This window comes from Populus nigra, chromosome 12 (genome assembly GCF_951802175.1).
Source record: "Populus nigra chromosome 12, ddPopNigr1.1, whole genome shotgun sequence".
Lineage (NCBI taxonomy): Eukaryota > Viridiplantae > Streptophyta > Magnoliopsida > Malpighiales > Salicaceae > Populus > Populus nigra.
The window spans coordinates 3,276,669-3,296,964 of NC_084863.1; the positions used below are offsets into that span (position 1 = coordinate 3,276,669).

Genomic DNA, 20,296 nt, shown 5'->3' on the forward strand with positions numbered 1-20,296 from the left:
TATTTTTCGTTGACCAACTTTTCTAATGACAAACAAACAAAGGAAAGTTTGGAAAGTGGTTTCTCCAAAACCACTTTTCAAAAAACAAACATAGCCTAAAAAAAATGAAACATCAAATCATGATCAGGATTTGGATCATTGTAGCTTGGGTAATTTTCTTTTCTAATGTTTTGGCAAAATAACATGTAGTTAAGAAAAGTTACAAGAAAATAATATAGTTTAGTCAAAAATACGAGTTTTGTATTTGATTTAAAGATGTGAATCTCATTCGTGTTTTTCACTAAAAGACGTGAATAAATTTTATGTTTTTTTATTCAAACTCTAATTTAACTTTAAATATAAATTCAAACCCCAAGTTTATAATCCCCAACCTTAAATTTCTAATTATAAAAATCAAACCCCAAACCCTAAACACTAACCCTAAATACAAACCCCTAATCCCTAAGCATTAACCCTAAATTCAAACCCTAAAAATGCAAATAATCCCTAAAACACATAACAAAAATGGAGGGATATTGTTGTATTTAAAAAAGCACAAAAAATGGCATTAAAGTTTCCATGTAATATGTTAATGTTGGTTTTTTTAATTTAACTTAATGTGACGTAATTCATTCACTTATAAATGTCTTTGCATTTATTATCCTGTAAATATCTGTTTTATAATTACGAACAACTTGTTATCGATGATCATTCACTTATAAATTTATGATTTTAAACTCTACTTATTCAAAATAAATTTGAATGTTCATAATATTAAAATCTCAACCTGAGAAGTCCAAAATAATTATAAGAATTTAATAAAATACAAGAAAAAAACTCCTAACTAAAAAGATAACACAACATAATTCCATTCTCTCTCTCTCTCTCTCTCTCTCTCTCTATATATATATATATATATATATATATATATATATTGTCTATCTATGTTTGTGGCAACCAATCGATGAGTTGACTTCATTAATAGCATGATTTTCTAGCGTTTACATGGTCTCATCCTTTAACACAATATAATCCAAACATAATGTTTTTCTAAGTATCTCAAGTGAACCAATAAGATGCACAACGGTAAACAAGTCCATCATTTTTAAAATCATGAAGATCAACAATGACTTCTCGACCATCCTATAATTCCAACCTAATTGATCTCATAAATAATATTAATTGCATAGAAACATACCTAATCGAATGATTCAAACTATAAATTATCTTGATTCAAATAAAATATCCAATTATGAAATACAACACAAATAATAATAAATCAAAACTAAAAAGCTTATAATTTAACAATGAAACCATAAAATTAAGAGAAATATAATGTTTTTACCTTGATTTGTCAATGGTTAGTTGGTGGTAGCGGTGATCATAGCAGGGAAGACTGAGGGTGTTTGGCTTGGAGGTGTGGTGGTTTTTTTTAAAGGTACAATACATTTAAGCACAAACCACACTTAACCACACCTCTAAAAGCTATAAAAACATGATTTTTACTCAAAAAAAAGCACAACCTACCTCTACTCCAAACACTCCCTACAGAAAAAGATTGAGCCTATGTTTTTTCTTGAAAAGCATTGAAGAAACGAGTGGAGATGAAAGGGATATGATTTTCGTGTTTTGATAGAGGATATAAAGTTGTTTCTAATGTCTTGTAGGAAGGAGACGAGTTATTGCTGTGAAAAAAAAAACAAGGTTTTTATATTAATCAAACATGCTATTCTGAATTATATTTTAATTATATAATTGTGATTAAAAATTATATTTTTAAATAAAAATGTAAATGAAGATCATGTTTTTATTTAAACAACGCTATTTTCAAAAGAAAATTTTCAGTTATTTTGCTAAATTTTACTCAAACAACACTATTTTTTTTTTTTTGAAATATGTTAGCTTGAGACAAGGCACATGCTACGATAATGTGGAATCATTCAAGATTGGATCCTAAGGCTAGATTGCTAGGCTTTGGTGGGTTTTATGACACGGGTGCTCATGTGGTTTTGATTTTTGTTACTTTGAACTTGCCCGTTCGGAAATCATTACCATTTTTCCTTAAGGTCCAAATTATGCACGATAATGAAGCCCTGTTGTGATTGCTCTAATAATTAGGCAGTGTTCGCTTGCCGATAGCCTAAGAGGTGATGGTTGTTGAAGCCTGAAGGCGGCGACTATACCTTTGGCTGTCTGGAATTATCTGTCCTCGTTTCTAATTCTCCACCAGCACATCCCACTACCCTGTCCTTAGTGACCTTTTCATTCAGAGGCAGTGGTCCGCCACTGGTAGAGCTCTCCCCGTTCAATGGCTAGGGTTGACTTGGATCTTGGGACCAAAGCTGGGTAATTTCTTATCACTTGGACAGTTAACCATGGTGCAGGGACAGTCTTTTCTTCATTGCTTTACTCCACCAAAGAAATGTAAGTGCGCTGTATCAACCCCTGCAAGCACATCTGATTCCAAGATCAGCACTATTTAGACTATTAAATTTAGTTTGCTTTTGGAAACGCCATTGAAATTATATTTTCTAAAAATTTAAATTTTTTTGATAGTTTAAAGTTGATAAGTAGAGTAATTTTGAATTCAGAGTATTAATAATATCAAAATCTAATAAATGGGTATTCATTTCTTTTCATGAAGAAATTCAATATATTTATTGGATACTAATCTCAATATTTTATTAAAAATAAAGAAAAAAAGAAAACGGGGGAGTATCCTTTTTTTGCAACTAGACCGAACCTTTAGGGTTATATATAGCTTCTCTGCTTCCGGGATAGAAAGAGGCAGAATGAGTGTAGAAGCAGAAGCAGAAGCAGAAGCACAGTACTTCTCCAAAGACTTTGAATGGGAAACACTAAGACAAGAAATAGAAGATAACCCTTCTTATCAATACCACTTACTCCCTTTCACTTATACTACTCCTTCACAACAACAAGAAATTCAAGTAAGTGAAGACTCAAAAGCATGGAAAAGGTTCCATCTTCGCCATTCCACTGGCAAATTCTTCAAGGTCTTTACTTACTATTTTTTTTTCAATTGAGTTTGGATTCATTTTCTTGATTTTAAAGAAATGGGCTATGTTTTTTAAGTGCAGGAGAGAAGGTATTTGTTGAAGGAATTCCCTGAGTTGGTTTCTTGTAAAGAGTTTTCGAAGGTTTTGGAAGTTGGCTGTGGCAATGGCAGTTCTGTTATTCCTATCTTACGGTAACCTTATAAAAACAATCGCAACTTTGCTTTCTTTGTCTGTTTTAAGGTTGTGATTTTCTGTGGAACTGTTCTTATGCATAGGAATTGCAAGTGTGTTCTTTCACTTTACACATGTCTACATTTTGGACTTTATTAACATTTTTTTTACTAGAAACTAAAAATGATTGAAGTGAGAACCTGGGTTGAGTTGTTCATGCCCATGTCTTTAGTTTGAATCCTCACATAGGCTGCTTGGATGTATTGATATGTAGGTGATAGGCTTGCCTACTTAGGTGCAAAAAATCATATTCTAATGGGATTTGTATTGTAAGAAGATTCACATTTGATAAAGTTGTAAGGGGGAAAATCTCTCTCTTAAAAATGTTTTACACAATAGTGACCAAAGTAGGCTTATATAGGGTTTTTCTTTTTTAAGATAATCTGATAGAACAAAACCGTTGCCATAAATGGTCCTGATGATGACATAATAATTATCACAATTACAACATTTTTTTCTCTCTTTTCTGCCCCTTGTTAATAATTTTTGTCATTTGGAAGATCAACATTGGAAAATTTCTCATTTTTTGGTATTGACTCCATGTTAGATATAATTTCGTATGAACTATTTATTTGCTCTGTGTCATGAACAATTTGTTATGTATTTTTTGGTGACAATGTTCCATCGATTACAGCAATATTCAGGGAATGTGTAGTGATACCTTGATTCGAATTCAACTAACTGGTAATTAAGTTGCAGATGTGAACTCGTGTTTGGGAATTCTGATAATCATCTTGCATGCGAACTGTATGTGTTAAACTTAGTTACATTCTTTCATTGATATTTCGTGGATGAATCCTCATATGTTGCACTCACCAGGTTATATCATTTCATTAGTAGACCTTAAATCATGTTTCTGGTGTTCCGTCCATTAAAAAGCTTTTCTCTTTTCTTTTTGTAGTGGCAACCAGGACATTATCGTATATGCTTGTGATTGTAGCAGTGAGACTCTTGAGAGGGCTAAAGAGATTGTTCATTCCACTAATATATTCGCAGTCCAAAATCGTTTCCACCCATTCTTCTGTGACTTTGCTTTTACTGGGTTCCCGAAATGGTTGGTTTGTGATTCTTGCGTAGAAATTTTTTCACTGAAACAGCAAGAATACTCCTCAGGTTGGTACTTCTTTCTTGTTTGCTTTTTCATCCTTGACTACTGTAACCACAGGGGTACATTTCAATCTGGTTAATTCTGCTCACTTCTTCAGATGTTAAAGAGGGTGGTGGGGCAGATAAGAGTGGTTCATATTTGTCAAGAGAATGTGGCTGTTGCATTGGTGGGGTTGATTTTGTTAGCTTGGTATGTTTTCTTTTTTGCTACTTTGCTTTCTTCTGTTACTGACATCCATCCGACCCACTTTGTAGCATGTGGTTGTAGCAAAATAAAACAGCAAATAAGTTACTATAGTATGTCTCATATAAATTTCTTGGATAACTAAAATCACATTTATCTAAAATAGGCTTCATAGAAAACAATAAAAGATCATTTATTTGAGATAAAAAAGAAATAAAGAGAAGATCTTTGGAACATAGAATAGATGCAGCAGCCACCATGGAAGCGCGCCAACCATGGACTGCATGTATTGATTCAATCATGACTTTTTTGTGTGGCATGGTTAGTGCTTTGGGAGGAAAATTTTCAACTTATTGCAGAAGAACAAAGAAAAGAGTCATTTTTTTTCTCATAACTTAGATCACTTAAGTTGTCCTGGTAAAGATTTTTTTTTGAATTCTTGTAAGAACTAGCTGAGAAGACAATGTTTAAGAACATAGACAAGATTCAGGTGGATGTTTCAAAGTTTATCATGCCATCTAGTTTTTTATCTGTCGGTCTCAATCATCATACAATGAACACCCACCATGATCTTGAATATACTCTTGTTGCATGTGCTTACATGACTTCAAGTCTTGCTCCTCTCTTTTTATCTAAAGGTAATGTTCAGTGTTTTCAGTTTGGAGATCTATACTTGGTAGTATATTGCTTCATTTCATGTGTCTCATGCATTTATGAATTATCATCAATGCCAAACAAAATAAAAAAATAAAACAGAGAATTTCCATGTTCTGATAGTTTGTTTTGCAATTTGTTGGAAGCAGTGACTTTTGTTTATTGAGGTGTTTCTTTTCTTGTGTATTATGCCAGATATTCACACTATCAGCGGTGCCACACAAAAAAATGTCCTCAGCTATCATGGAGTGCTTTTCTGTCCTGAAGCCTGGTGGCCTGCTACTTTTCAGGGATTATGGTAATAGAATTACAACCATAAGATCAATAATTGACAAATGATTAATTAATACCATGCATCTGTATTCCATTTTTCGTCCTTTCCATATGCGCACTGTATTTCTGCAACTACTTCATATAACTGCTATCAGATGTTTTGATGACATTCAGGGCTGTATGACATGACTATGCTGCGGTTTGAGGAAGAAAAGAGAGTGGGGTTCCGTGAGTACATGCGATCAGATGGAACTCGTTCTTATTTCTTCTGTTTGGATACAGTCAGGGATCTTTTTGTGGGTGTAGGATTCATTGAGGTACTTGTTTTATCTCTTCTATTGGGCTGTTGCAAACAGTTGTCATTGCATTCCAGATTTCTATGGTGTATGATTTCACTTTCTATTAGGCCTGCATGGTTGCTACCAAGTAACTGGAACTGAAATTATTATTTGGTACTCAATTGATATCGAGTCTTAAAGTTGTTGATTAATTCCTGACTACTTGGAAACTTAAACATAAATACTTTATATTTTAACTGTTGCATTAATTCACTTATGCACCTGCAGCTTGAGCTTGAGTATTGTTGTGTCAAGTCTGTGAATCGCCGTAAAGGGAAGAGCATGCAGAGGGTGTGGGTTCATGGGAAGTTCCAAAAGCCCGCATACAGTAGCAGTCAAGATGTCACTTGTTGAGGTACAGCTTTCAAGAGATAAAACCTTCTTGTTCTCCCACCATACATTTCATGTTACAAGTTGCTTCCTTACTGTTGTAACATCTAGATGAGATTAACCAGTTTTGGGTTTTATTTGTTTTTACAAAGAGCTAGGTAGAATCGATTGTTAGAGAAAGCATCTTATTCTTTTTTTTTCTTCTCCCTAATCTTCTTATCTCAGTTTGATTGTTGACAAGATTGCTGCAATTAATGGGAAAACTTTGATTAGTGGCAGGATAACTGTTCATTTAGGGACTCAAATTTATAATTTCTTCTAGAAAAACTGTTCAATAATTACAAAAACATAAAAACAATATATAAATCTGAAAATTGACCACTCACCAAAATGCCTAGTATATTTTGGATGAAACCTAGACTTAACTATCAAATATAATAAAATTTGGCATCAAAGGCTCAACCCTAGAGCTCAAGTCACTTGATAGACTAAAAAAGAGAGTTGTATGTGAGGGGAAATATTGAGAACCTATAATAATTACAAGAAAGATTGAGAATGTGATGTCTATTATAGGGTTTAATAGATGGAATTTGTATTTAACTATGAAAACAATCCAGTAAAGATCCTGGAGAGATACAAATTATAGGGAGTATTTATCTATATCACATTAAATAATTACAATAAGATAAAATAATATATAAAGCTAAAAATGCATCACCAGGATTTAATTATTAAATTTAATTACTTTGTTGTAATAGCATGTTCTTTAAACCAAAACATTCATTCTCTCACCGTGCCTATGCGTTTTTGCTTCTGTGCCAAGGGCAGCTTTGACTTCTGTGGCAAAAGCGAACTGGTGTGTGGAATGGATGTCGACTCAAGCCTACTTCCTTGAAGCCTACTCCTTAGATGTTGCAGTTTCCTACTGCACAGAAGCTCCCTTTGGCTATTTGAAGCTAAAGCTTGATTGCATTTCTGGGTTCTTACATCCAGAATGTGATGTTCTTTTCTTCGGGTTTTCTGCCCTATTAAATTTTCAAAAAACAAATTCTATCCCAGCAGTGGTTCCAGGTGACAGCATGATGGAGATGTCTAGCTAGTGCTCAAAGTACAAACAACGATACAAATATGATACTGTCTATAATAGTAATAATAATAATAATAATTACCCTAAATTCGTCGAAAGGTATTTGGATCTGGGAATATTTCTATCGGGCATCTTGGGTGCATGGCATCCTGTCCCTAGTTCAACCAAGGACGTAGGCAACTAGATTCCTTAATAGTTCATCTTTCTACATCAAGATTGTAGATTGTTGTGCTACAATAAAACTTCCATGGAACTTAAGTGAAGTTATTTTCTCACTAGACTGCACATGACATGAAGGAAAGTAATTTTATGTTTTTAAGAAAAATTGTATCCTTGGAATCAGTTTTCGTACTTTGAGATTTACTTTGAACATCAAAGTGAAGTTACTTCTGAACTGGATTTGAAATAGATCACTTAATGTTGCATTCACAAAAAAAATAAAAAATAAAAAATAAAAATCTTGTGGTCTCCATTAGAATTTGAGCCTTTAACATGAGGAGTAAATCCACTTAACAACCTCCAGAGATGAGTGAGGTTTTGTTGATCACCAATATTGCTACACCTTATGTACAATACAGGAGTGTTTTCTCCCTGCTGCAGGATTAACAGAGGGCCATGATATGGACAGGTGCTGCCATATTCCTGGAGGGCCTTAGGGGCATATATTAAGTCAAAAAGTAAACAGGATCCTTCGAAATTTGATCATTTCAAAGGTCTTTTCTCACTTTAATTTGTCAATTTTGAAGATTATTTATTCTTGTTCATATCCATGACAAACTCTATGTTGTTGCTGATCAATTTGGCAAATACCATAGACCTCCCTTGAAGTCTTGCAAAATATTACTGGTATCCCCTAGGCTAGGTTTCTATTAACATTCCATGCGTGAGTAGTCTAGAGCTTAAATTGTAATGTTCACATATAACCCCAGAAGCTAGAGTGTGGACGATATTCATGTTCTGACCACAACATAGTTTCAGTCAGGGTGTGCACAGAAAGAAACACAAAAGGAATAAAACAAAGGAATTAAATGCTCAGGAATCCAATATTCAATGGATGAAAATATATAAAGTTTACAGGAAAATGTCAATATTTTTTATGTTGAAGCACAAGTGGGAAATATTGGGTTTGTCTAAATTATTCTTATAACTCCCTCGGTTAGGAACCTTTTAAGAAAAATGGGAAATGGATTTTTTGTTGTTTACAAGACTAGGATAATTTGATTAACCAATTCTAAATTGTGAAGAAATAGTTATAGGAATAGCATTTGTAATATCCAAAATAAAAATAAAAATAAAATAGATTTGAAAAGTCAATGGTGCCTTATGTGCTTTATTACGAGTGTTAATGATTGAGGAGCAAATTGGATAATTAATATATATATGGTAAAAAAAAATGAGAAAGAAGAAACCAAAATTATTTAAAGGAGAGAGACATAATCAAAAGAAGAAGAGAGGAAGCAGGAAAAAGAAAGAGAAAGGAGGAAGAAAAAAAGGAAAGAACAAGTGGAAGTTGGAGATAAGGTTTTTTAAGGTAAAATCTTGATGTTTTTATGCTTGATTCTATTGGATGATTTAAGATGTTTAATTAATGTTTAAGTTGTTAGTTTGGATTAAATCGAATTGATATGAGAACTAAATTTATGAGTTTTTGAGGAACATGTTGAATTTTTAGGATATGTAATTTTGAAAGACTAACATATTGAGATTCTAAGATCTCAATCAACCGGTCAATCGATTTGTCTAAACAGGTCGATCGGTTGGCCTAATGGTTTTGGTCAACCGAGCAGTGAAGATTGATTGATTCTTTTAGGTTCGGTCAATTTGAAAAATATTCGAGATCGATCATGTGGATTTGTTTCGGGTTTATAATTATATTTTGATATCTAATTTTAGAGTTGTAATATTTTATATTATCTATTTCAAGTTGTTTTTGAGTATTTTCAGTATTCGATATAAGTTCTGCTAATATTCCTCCTAACGATCCTTAATAATCTCTAGTTTTATATTTGTTTGTCTTTTACCTTTATTTTCCGGATGAGTAAAATAATTTTTAATACGCATGTAATATAAATATGAATATATTGATTATATAAGGAGTACAACTGATTATTTCTTGAATATTTATATATATGTTACTTTATTTTTCGAATACTCGTCAATTTTTGAATTTGTGCTCGTATTCTATTGAATTAAATTCTATTTAATATGACATTTATTTACTTTGATAATTATTCAAATATTTATTATGTCTTGATATCGGGATACTTGTTAGAAACTTCATACTAGTAGAGAGTATTTAGTCTATATACATATATTAGTCTATATACCAAGCTCGTGAGAGAGACACTAACTTATGACGACTGATTCTCCTACAGTTATCGAGTCCGCAAACCTCATCTATTATCAGAACCTTAGGGTTTTTGTCTATTACCTGACATGTATTCCACTACCATATACTAATATGCTTAATATAGACACACACACACACACACACACACACACACACACACACAATAGTTTTATTCTTCAATTATATCAATATAAATATGGCTTAAAATTTATAATATCTACAATGTATATTAAAATTTATTTTCTCATTGAGTTGGTTGAACTTACCCATTCTTTTTAATTTTATTTTCAGGTTTTTAGTCTTTGTTAAGAGTTCATGCTTCTTCACTTTTGGTTGGTTTGCCTTACTTGTTTCCATGATGCTTTTCTTTTAGTCTTGTTTTAACATTTTAGAGTGCTCCATTATTACACTTGTTTAGTTAAAGTTTGATTTTTTATATTGTAACAAGTATTTGTTTTTATTGGTTTTGAAGAATATCTTGAAAGTTTATGAAATGTTGTGAAATTTTATAAAATTTATTTTATGTGAAGCATGTTTGAGGCTTAGCGTGGATGGATGTCTTTTTGTCACTGCTTTTGCGTTGCTGACCATAGGCTTGGAATTTGGGTCATGACAACCTTAGTGCTTGTGCTTCGCCACGAGGATGAATTATCTTTTTGTGTGGAAAAAATGATGTTTAGTTGTTACAAGCGTGTATTTTTTTAAAATACAAGACTCGAGTCATATACCTGACTAGAACAAATAAGTTGGTTTTGATTCAATTAGACAAAAAAAAAAAACAATAGCAAATGGATCTAAAACCTATTAAATATGGAAGAAAAAAAAAGGGTAAATAAATGACATAAAAAATTAGTCTTAGTCAACTCGAGTTAGCATGACAAACCTATAACCTTGATAAATAGGGTCGAGCCAACCTATGATATCCTGTTAAACCTATGTTAACTTTTCAAACTTGTAACCCAGATCATCAGACCTGAAGCACCCAATCTAGAATAATCATGAAGTTTAATTCTCAATTAATCAAATATTAAAGCATAAAATTGAAAAAAAACTTCAATTATATAAAAGGATTAAGAAAATAACAATTAAAAAAATAAAGATCAAAATTGAAATAAATTATTTAATTGAAGGGTGAAATTTAAAAGAAAAACCAATTTAGTAAAATGACAAAAAAAATCAAAAGAACGTGGATTGAAATGACGTAAAAAATAAAATAATATTGTCATTAAAGGGTGAAATTGAAAAGAATAATAAATTTTACAAAATGCTAACAAAAATTAGATATCAAAATAATGAGAATCAAATTGGAAAACATATTACTATCAATTTGAATTAAAGAATGAAATTAAAATCACTAAAACTTTTACAAAAGAGCTAAAAAAAATAGAAATTCAAAGAATGAGACCCAAAATGGAGAATATAATATTTGGTAAATTGGGATTGAATGATAAAATTGAAGATTAATAAAATTTCTACAAAAGAGCCAAAATCAAAATTTAAAAATCAAAAGAATAAGGACTGAAGTTGAAACATCAACAATAAAAAAAATTATAATTTTCAGGGAAAGAAAAAAAAAACTTCATAGTGACAAACTGGACCACCAATATTAACATACACCATACCACTAAGAAAATGACATGACAGGGCTATCAATGACATGGCAGAGCTATCAATGACACAACGAAATGTAAACTATAATTTTTAAAAGAATAAAAATAAAGTACAAAATTAACTAAATTAGATCGTCATGATAATTTTCCTTTAAAAATAATAATATTATATAACTAGGATTTAAGCATAGAACAATATTTCAATATATATTGTTTAATAATTGCGAAATAGCAAACTAGAAAAAGCTAGTGTTGAACCTTGGAGGGATCAAATTTCTGCCTCTTCTTTCGAGCTCAAGGGGTGATGGCTTTTCATAATTATAATTTCTTATCAATAAATTATCCTTTTTTGATGTGATGATCAAGAATATTCTCATATCACTTTTATACATTAATTAAAATTATTTTTTCTTAAATGATTATAAAACCTAAGAAATAAGAATGACAATATGTGAAAATAAAATAATATATGAAAAATTATAATTGAATGATTAAATTGAAAAAATAAAAATTAAAAAAATAAAGACTAAAATCAAAATATCAAAAACAAAAAGGATCAATATGTATTTTTTTGAGGAGGATAGAGAAAAAAAGTGAAAAAAAATTCTAATTATATTTCAATTTTTTATTTATTTTGGATTTTAATGGTTAGGTCAGTACTTTAATTTGTTGTTTAAACATTTCTATACTCTTTTAACACTATGGGTTATTGACATTTAGAGTTTATTAAATCAAAATTATCTGAATACTGTAGCTATAACTTTAGAGTATGTGAAATGCTGATTTGTTTTCATTATACGTTCCTTTGGATTATTAGCATATTCTTAATTAGAAGGTTTTATAATGGACTTCATAAATTTATATGTTTCAAAGCTTAATTAATCATGTTTAATTAACATGTGTTTGCTATACTTCCACCCTGCATCGCATTTAAAATCTAATTAGTTTAGCTTACTTTTCAGGAACAAGGAATTTGCAAACTTTCCATGCATGCTTAAGAAGTTTTATTTTTTATTTAAAAAAAAAACAGAAGTTCAAACTCAAAGAAAAGAGATGCTAGCTAATATCAGTGGAAATACAACTCATTAACTATTGCCTAAAATTGGAGCACAAGAATAATCATGGCAATATTAATGTTAAGAAAATGATATATCAAATTAAGAGAAACCTTGATTTCCATGTCATGAATTTGTTCTTTTCACTCTTTCTCAAGATAACTTATCTTAGATAGTTTAACTAACTCACACCTATTCAGGATAATTATATTTGTTTTCCTCTTCAAGAAAGCTGGTACGTACTTATCGACTATTTAATTTAAAAATTTAAGTTGTTGGATGAGATTAAAAAATATAATTTATATTATTTTATAATATATTTTTTTAAATGAAAATTTTTTGGACTTGAAACTTGTATAAACTCATACTATTTTGTACTTAAATTTTATTAAATAAATAAAAATAATAAAATTTAAATTCATAATTGTTTAGCTATTAAAACTCTGATATCATATCGTATAAAGTTAGTGATAATGTTCATGCCATTACATGAACTGAGCAATACCAGGGTCATATATCACTTAGAGTTATGAAACATAACTATATACTAATGCTTAATTAATTCTTAAAGAAACGGTAAGAAGGCCTCAAAGTCACAAATACGCTTCCCGATTAGTGTAAATGAGATGATATTAAGAATATACATAATCCTGACGATGAAGCACAACCTTTCGTGCAGAGTTAGGTCAAAAGACAAATAATTCTGCCGAGAACAACGTGTAATCCACGTCAATTGCGTGCGACGAACTAAGAAATTTTCCAGCATTCAGGACGTGGAAAGTAAATATATATGAATAATCTTTTTCCTCGATGATGCATGATTCTCCATCATCTCTTGTTATTAAATTAATCAATTTGTTTTCATTATCATGTAACTTAATTAGGCTTTATCTGGTGGTCCACACATCGGCTCAATGCTGGGTTTTGTGGATTCCTTTTCAAAGTATTATAGTTAATTGTGCTGTTGGACTTTCGACACGGCTGGTGAAACAACACTTCAGAAAGTGAACCGGTGCGAGGAAAGGAGGAGCTACCGGAGAGATTATTTTAATCAAAAGACATTGAATAATTATTAACCCTAGGAGGGCTGCGAGAGGGCACTGCTGCTTTATTGCTAATAGCATTAATATATAGAATGTTGTGTGCATGAATGTAACAATTAAGGTCAAATAATTGTACGAAGTTCATTAACAATGGCATGTGAATCCATGTGAAGATGGTCCTCTGTGTTTCTAAACCCTTCAAATCCATTCGAGTGTAAAGAAACATCGATTTTAGAAACGTTGTACTGATCTTAGCCAGAAAGTGTTGTGCTCGTTCCCTTTTTTAAAGCTTAAATATATGATAGTTTTCCATGTTGGTATGAGTTTATATAATCATGCTGGCTGGCTTATCCTGCTCCCTCGAGGTGCCGTTGTGAGCATGTGAATAATACTTTAATTAGGTATGAATTAATCTAAGAAGCCATCAACACAGTTCTTATTTACTTGGATATAAACATGGTTTTTTTCTATATAACTAACTAATTAATTCTAAAATAAGAAGAAGAAAAAGTCTGTTTTCACGAGAAAATTCTACTTATCAATTGCAATTTTGTAGGTGGATATATATTAAATAAATCTATTCTGTTATAAGATAATATAAATCATATCTTGAGATTTTATATAAAAACTTAATTTTTTAGGCCGAGATAATAAATTAACATTATATCAAAGCTACATTTCTAAAATTCTTGAACCCTTGATTTTTTTCCCTTATTGTTGTCTTTTTTTTAAGTTTTTGAATCCTTTAGGGAAAATAATCAAATCTTTCTCTCTTTGATATATTAAAAGAAAAATATTGTGTTTGTGTTTAATTATTTTAAATAGAGAGATCCAAGAAATTTGCAATTTGTTAAAATAATGATTTGGGGATCTGTTTGGTTTTGATCAAATGCTTTGATTAGAGTTATTTGTGATTTTATTGAGTCACGCTGAAATTGTGACATACTATAATTTGAATGGTGGAGATTGGACTTGGAGCAGCCTAACTAGTGTTTTTAACCATGAACAATAATCACAACTTTATTATTTATAAAAAAGAGAGACTTATTTTTGTTTGTTTTGTGATTGATTTGGATTTCTCAATCTCAAATTAGAGAGAGAAAGATATATATATATATATATGAATTCATCAAAATATTGTGAGATGAAATGATGAATGAGAAAAGGTAATTGCTAAGTCATATAAGACTTATAATATTGCTACAACCACTGCGCACTGAACTGGACCCAATTAGTCAAAGAATAATAATGGTTTCGACAAATTTACTTACAAAAAACAATTATTGTAATAAGATGGGTCATACCAAAAGTCGATATTACGAGCTTGTGAGATATTCACAATGATGGAATCATACTTGTGATTTATAAAAGAAGAAAATCAAGAAAACCTCCACTATACCAATTTTTGAAACAAAGCTAGGAGGTGATATTGCTAAAAAAAACCCTCAACATTGGTAGTAGTTGCAAATAATGATGATAAGGTTTTAAATATTTATATATGTACTTGTTTCTAATAACGCATGGATAATTTATTTTAGTGTTATAGTTTACATGAAATTTAATTCTACACATGTCTCACCTTTTAATTTATCATCATAAAAAATTATTTTTATTGTTAATGGTACTTCAACCTAAATTACCAAATAAAGTTTTTTAACCTTTACTGATATTTTGAATTTAGATTCTATTGTAGTTATTCCGTCATTAAATTCTAACATGTTTTCAGTTGCCCAAATAACCTCAACTTTATCTTGTTCAAGTCAAGTGTTCTTATAGTTTTCAAACAGGTTGGATATGTGTGATATTTTTACATCAATTTGAGGGGGCGTATTGTTAAGATTTCCTGATTTCATATTAGGACCTTAGAGTTAATTTCTTAATTATTAGGTTCCTTATTTAATGTATAATTATTTTTCTAAGTTAGATTAGTTAGTATTGTGTATGTATCGTGTTCCTTATTCTTTAAATAAATAAATAATCAAAAGAGTATTTGCTTCATATTAAAAATATAGCATTAGAGTACGGTTAAATATGTTGTAAAGTTAACTTGTATACAAATTTTACATAATAAAAACACATGGGGCGGTAAATTTGGGATTGCTTGGGCATAAATTGCAACAGCGAGAGCCTAACATGGTATCTAAAAGTATATTTGATATGATGTCAGAGTTTTAATTACTAAATGGTTATGAGTTGAATACCATGATTTATATTCTCTTTTCTAATTAAAATTAATTAATAGCATAATATTACGTGGGTCTGTGCAAATTTGAATTTTAAAGAATTTTTATTTGAAAAATATGTTAGAAAATAATATAAATTATATTTTATAACCTCACTTAACATTTTAATGTTTTAAGATGAGATAATTCTTTAATATGTATCACTTCTCTCAAGAATAACAATGAGTAGAAGCTTTTGTATATTGATTTTCAATAACTACTAGTATGATCTTTCTCTCTGGTCTTTATGTGTATATTTCTCGAGGTAAATATTCAATTAGTTTGTCAAATTAATTAGGGGCTAAATTCAACACATATCGACATGATCAAAAGTAAACTCTTAAAGTCCTTTTGATTTGCTTAATTTCAAGAATTCAAACTTCAACTTGCAATTTAAAATTGCAAATGTAAGCATTGGTCCTATAGTTGCCAACTCCACCATGCCACCACCTTGACAATCACTACCATTAATTCTCCGTTCAAAATTATGACATTTTCCTTTCTTCCTTCTTTTTCTTTTTCCTGCTACCCTTTGATTTCTTGTTGGAGCATAACACGCGCCATGAACTATTTAGTAAGAGTGCATGCATTCAGCCATATACCATTCCTGGCTTCTTTTTGGAGAAGAAATCCATGCGTTGGAACCTAAGACTTGGCTCATCAGTTTTAATTGAATGTTATTAATTGGTCATTTTATTAACTAATGAAGTATATTAGATAATCGATCTTTTGACAAATTATTCATAATATATAGCTCACGGACTATGGGTCAAATGAGAAGGGATACTTTTAGTGTTGAAATCTTGCAAAACGTTATAGAATGCCTTCAATTTTTTAAGAACAGGGTACTTAATTTCTCGTCCTAGCTCAACCTCCAGTCTCTTAATTGATATATAGGTACGGAAGAGCAACACGTTTGACTTCAAATTAATCACAAGACAGACTTCACATAGGTGTTAATTTGAGTATCTTATATTTTTAATAAAATACGACATAATATATATATATATATATATATATATATATATATATTGAATTTAGATGTTTGTTTAATGGACCTCATGTAAGTTGGGAGCCTCATTTATAATTAATCACATAGGTCCATTTTAAGGGATTTAATTGAACAGCAATGAATTATCAAATGCCTTAGACGACTAAATTGAAATTGGGCATCCAAAAGGTTATTTCCAATAAAATTTTATGAATTTTGAAACCAGCTAGACACCGTAAATTTTGGACACAAAACCAAACATCGAGAAATGTCAATGTTATTATAATGGATAGATTGTCTCTATTAGAAAAAGACTATAGAATAAATTGAATATTTGGTGTTTGGTTATGTTGTGTGATGATCACATTTTAGTTGAGCATTGTTGTCGCACAACAATTAATTGGGTGTACAATATGCTCTTTTTTTATATATATAATAATTAAGAATTTTATTGAATAAACCAAAATACTATTAATTAAGACTATGACATATTAATTGTCAGCATTAGGGGTGAGCAAAAAAACTGAGAAAATCGATTAAACTGAAAAAACCGGAAAAAAAATAACCGAAAAAATTAAACCGTGAAAAAAACCAATTAGAATTTTAAAAAACCGACCAGTTCGGTTCGGTTTTGGTTTTATAAGTCTGAAACCGAAAAAATCGAATCGAACCGAAACAAAAAAATCAGGAAAAATTAAGCCAACCTGAAAAAAAACCGAGCCAAACCGGGAAAAACCAAGTCAAACCGAAAAAATCGAGCCAAACCGGTTTGAACCGGTTTTTCCCCTAAAATAATCAAACCGAAATCGATCGATTTGAACTGGTTTCCCCCCCAAAATAACCGAACCGAAACCGGTCGGTTTGAACTAATTTCGGTTTTTTTAAAAAAACCGGTTTTGGTTATTTTTTTGATAAAAACCAAGCCGAACAAAAAATAATCACCCTTAATAAGAGCAGAGTAACAAAAATAAACAAGAAGGAAGTTAGAAGAAAAATAACATCTTTCAAAAATCTATAAATAAACACTTATCACCTATCATATCATTTCAAAATATCATTAAGATCTTTAAACAAATCATTCTAGTATATGAGAAATCACCACTCAAGTTTAAGACCTTCAACCAAAGAGTGAGACAATTAAGAATGAGCTAAAACATTACATTCTAATTAGGTTGTTTATCTTTAAAGATCAACTTGTTTCTTGCTGTTCAAATATCCCATAAAATTTCATATGATAGCGCTGTAACTTTTCTTTAACCATTCCACTCAACTGCATAATCACTTGATCTATTGATTTTGACATACACCCAGAAACTCCAGACTAGTTCAGAAAGCGTTGCCAGATCCTCCAAGTTTCAAAGCAATGAAGGAGAAGATGATTAACATGATCCAGTAGTGATTTAGGGTTTAGCAATTTACTTAATATGTGCGTGACAAATTTATTGTTGCCCAACATAATAATTGATTCATACCACAGCTGATACTGAGTGATGATAGCTAGAAATTTTGTGGCAACGAACTAATAACATATAAAATGCGACTGAAGGAAATTTTCGGATTTGGGTTAAGGAAAATTAAGTTGGAAAAAAAACATATGTAGTATAAGAAAAGAAAAGAACCTGTCATTAAATTTTGAAAAACCATGAAACTCAGTGAGAAGATCAGAAGAAGATAATAAACTCCAAAGTGATGCAAATATTAAAGAAAAATCATAGTAGGAAAATACACAAGATATTAAAGACCATTAATATCTTTATTTATTCATCCTATCTTGCCCTATTATCTCTGAACATGTATACCCTTATCAGCTCTAAATCAATCCCTTTCTTGTACGAATCCTCTCTCATTCCTTTTTATCTCAATTGTAGCAATTCCTAGCTAATAGGGTGGTCTGCCGTGAGCCCACCCATATCCTTCATGGTTCAATTGTCCATTAGGCACCATATTTGGCAATTGATAAACTGGCATTGATGTTGCTGGATCCCCCATGCCCCCACCATTACCCTCACCGCTACCGTTGCCGCCACCGAGCTGCCCTTGTGCGCCGCCACTGCCTTCCTCTTCATCTTCTAGTGGCAATCTCTCATAAGTAGCATTTGAAAATGTTGCAGCAATAACCATTACCGGTCCTGATGCAACTAGTGATCCTACCACACTGCCTCCTACCACTTGTCCTTGCCCTCCGGCTAAATATATAGTTAGTCCTGTCGCTCCAGGTGGGGCTGGTCCAGGCAAGAACGCTCCAGTGAGTGACAAAATCTCAAACCTACCATGGAGAGCCATAACAGCACCTGAGGCAGAAGGTTGCTTGAGGGTTACATTGGTTACCATACCACTTCCACTAAGCACACAAACTCCTCTTTGTCTCTTCCTTGCAAAACAAGCTAAATTTTCAGCTATATCAGATCCACTAGCTATCTCCATCACATGACTCTTGAGTGCATTAGGGCTGTCTCGAGTAACGAAAATTGGTGGCTTAGGCTTGTTCTTGGACCCTGGTGGACGGCCTCTAGGGCGGCGAGAGGCGATATCTATAGCGCCTTCTCTAGGCTCGTCGCTATTTTCTCTTTCGTCTTCTTGCTCATCTTCTTTGCCAGCACCACTCTCGGTTGCTTCTCTATTGTTGTTGGACATGGATATACCTAGATCTGGCTTTTTCATTGGAGATGATGAACTGGTTGATGTGTCCATCCCCGGCAATCCCACTTGCCCTGTCCACCACCGGTTTGCCATGGTTGTCAAAGGATCACAAACAAGATGGTTAAAAACCTATATTACTCACAAGACAAGAAGGTCCTCTCCTTCCTTAGGAACTTATGAACTAAAGATTGATATATATATATATTGTCTTATACGGATATATAGTGCTAAATAGGAGACATCTAGATACTGTATAAGTAACGAATATATATAGATCAAAGAAGGAAGCAACAAATATTGACGATCTATGTTAACACAAGTAATTAAAGAGATAACGATTTACAAAATAAAGAACTAAAGTAAAGTAGCTAGCTATAGTAAGTATTAAATGAGGAAGAAACTAATGACTGATCAAAACTCCAAGCCCTAGCTAGGAGTATAAAAAGAAAGAACTAGACAGACTTGATTTAGGATATGAACAAGAAGAAAGATCAAGAACAAGAACTGTTTCTTTATCTTGGATTCATGGTTTTTATGGATGCTAGTGAGTGTTTGCCTTGATTTGGGGTGCGTCAAGTTCTTGGGGGAGCTGTGGGGTTCTGTATTTTTCTCTCTAACCAGCTAAAATGTGGGTTTGTGCTTGTCTTTCTTTCTCTAATAAATTTTTCTCAAACACACTGTCATGGCAATAGTTTATTTAGAAATGAGAAGATGGTGGTCTTCTTGGAAATTAGGGTTTTGAATGTATGGTAGTGTGAGCTTGAGAAAGTGGGGTGCACGTCCTTCTCTTTGGCCCCAACATGTGCGGTGGAGGAGAGGGATGCTCTCTAGTCTCTACAATATGGTAATAAACAAATACAACTTTCATTGTTAAAATATTGCACAAGTCTTTGAATGTATGTAATTTGTATCTTTTATTAACTTATTCTTGAATATATCATCATTGGGCTCCATGAGATTATTAACCCTTCTTAATTTAATTTATATATGGTTTTGTTTCTTTCTCTCGATGAGAATGATACAGAATATTCTTAACTAGATAAGCTACAAAATATATAAATATTCATCATTCTTTAAAGCATTTGAAGTTAGCCTTATGAAAACAAAATGCTATCAAATTTTTTTCCATCATTATGCAATATTAATTTATTTGATTCCTTAAAACAGAAATGATTAGTTTAGAGA

General features: G+C 31.5%; 2 protein-coding genes across 4 annotated transcripts; one reads left to right on the forward strand and one right to left on the reverse strand.

The window, feature by feature from the left end:
• Positions 1-1,870: 1,870 nt before the first annotated feature.
• Positions 1,871-7,298, forward strand: LOC133669834 (uncharacterized). Of its 3 annotated transcripts, XM_062090160.1 has the most exons (9): positions 1,873-2,403; positions 2,676-2,993; positions 3,078-3,187; positions 4,129-4,340; positions 4,433-4,524; positions 5,368-5,470; positions 5,620-5,762; positions 6,012-6,138; positions 6,942-7,298. In XM_062090160.1, exons 2-8 carry the CDS (start codon positions 2,772-2,774, stop codon positions 6,135-6,137), a joined length of 1,008 nt encoding a protein of 335 aa, XP_061946144.1. In that variant the 5' UTR covers positions 1,873-2,403; positions 2,676-2,771; the 3' UTR covers position 6,138; positions 6,942-7,298. The 3 variants fall into 3 exon arrangements, with proteins under 3 accessions (XP_061946145.1, XP_061946144.1, XP_061946143.1); XM_062090161.1 differs by having other exon boundaries at positions 1,871-2,993; positions 6,937-7,298; XM_062090159.1 differs by having other exon boundaries at positions 1,873-2,993.
• A 10,845-nt stretch (positions 7,299-18,143) lies between these two features.
• LOC133670109 (AT-hook motif nuclear-localized protein 19-like) lies at positions 18,144-19,833 on the reverse strand. Its single transcript, XM_062090573.1, has one exon. The coding sequence runs from the start codon at positions 19,202-19,204 to the stop codon at positions 18,350-18,352; it is 855 nt and encodes a 284-aa protein (XP_061946557.1). The 5' UTR covers positions 19,205-19,833; the 3' UTR covers positions 18,144-18,349.
• Positions 19,834-20,296: the final 463 nt, after the last annotated feature.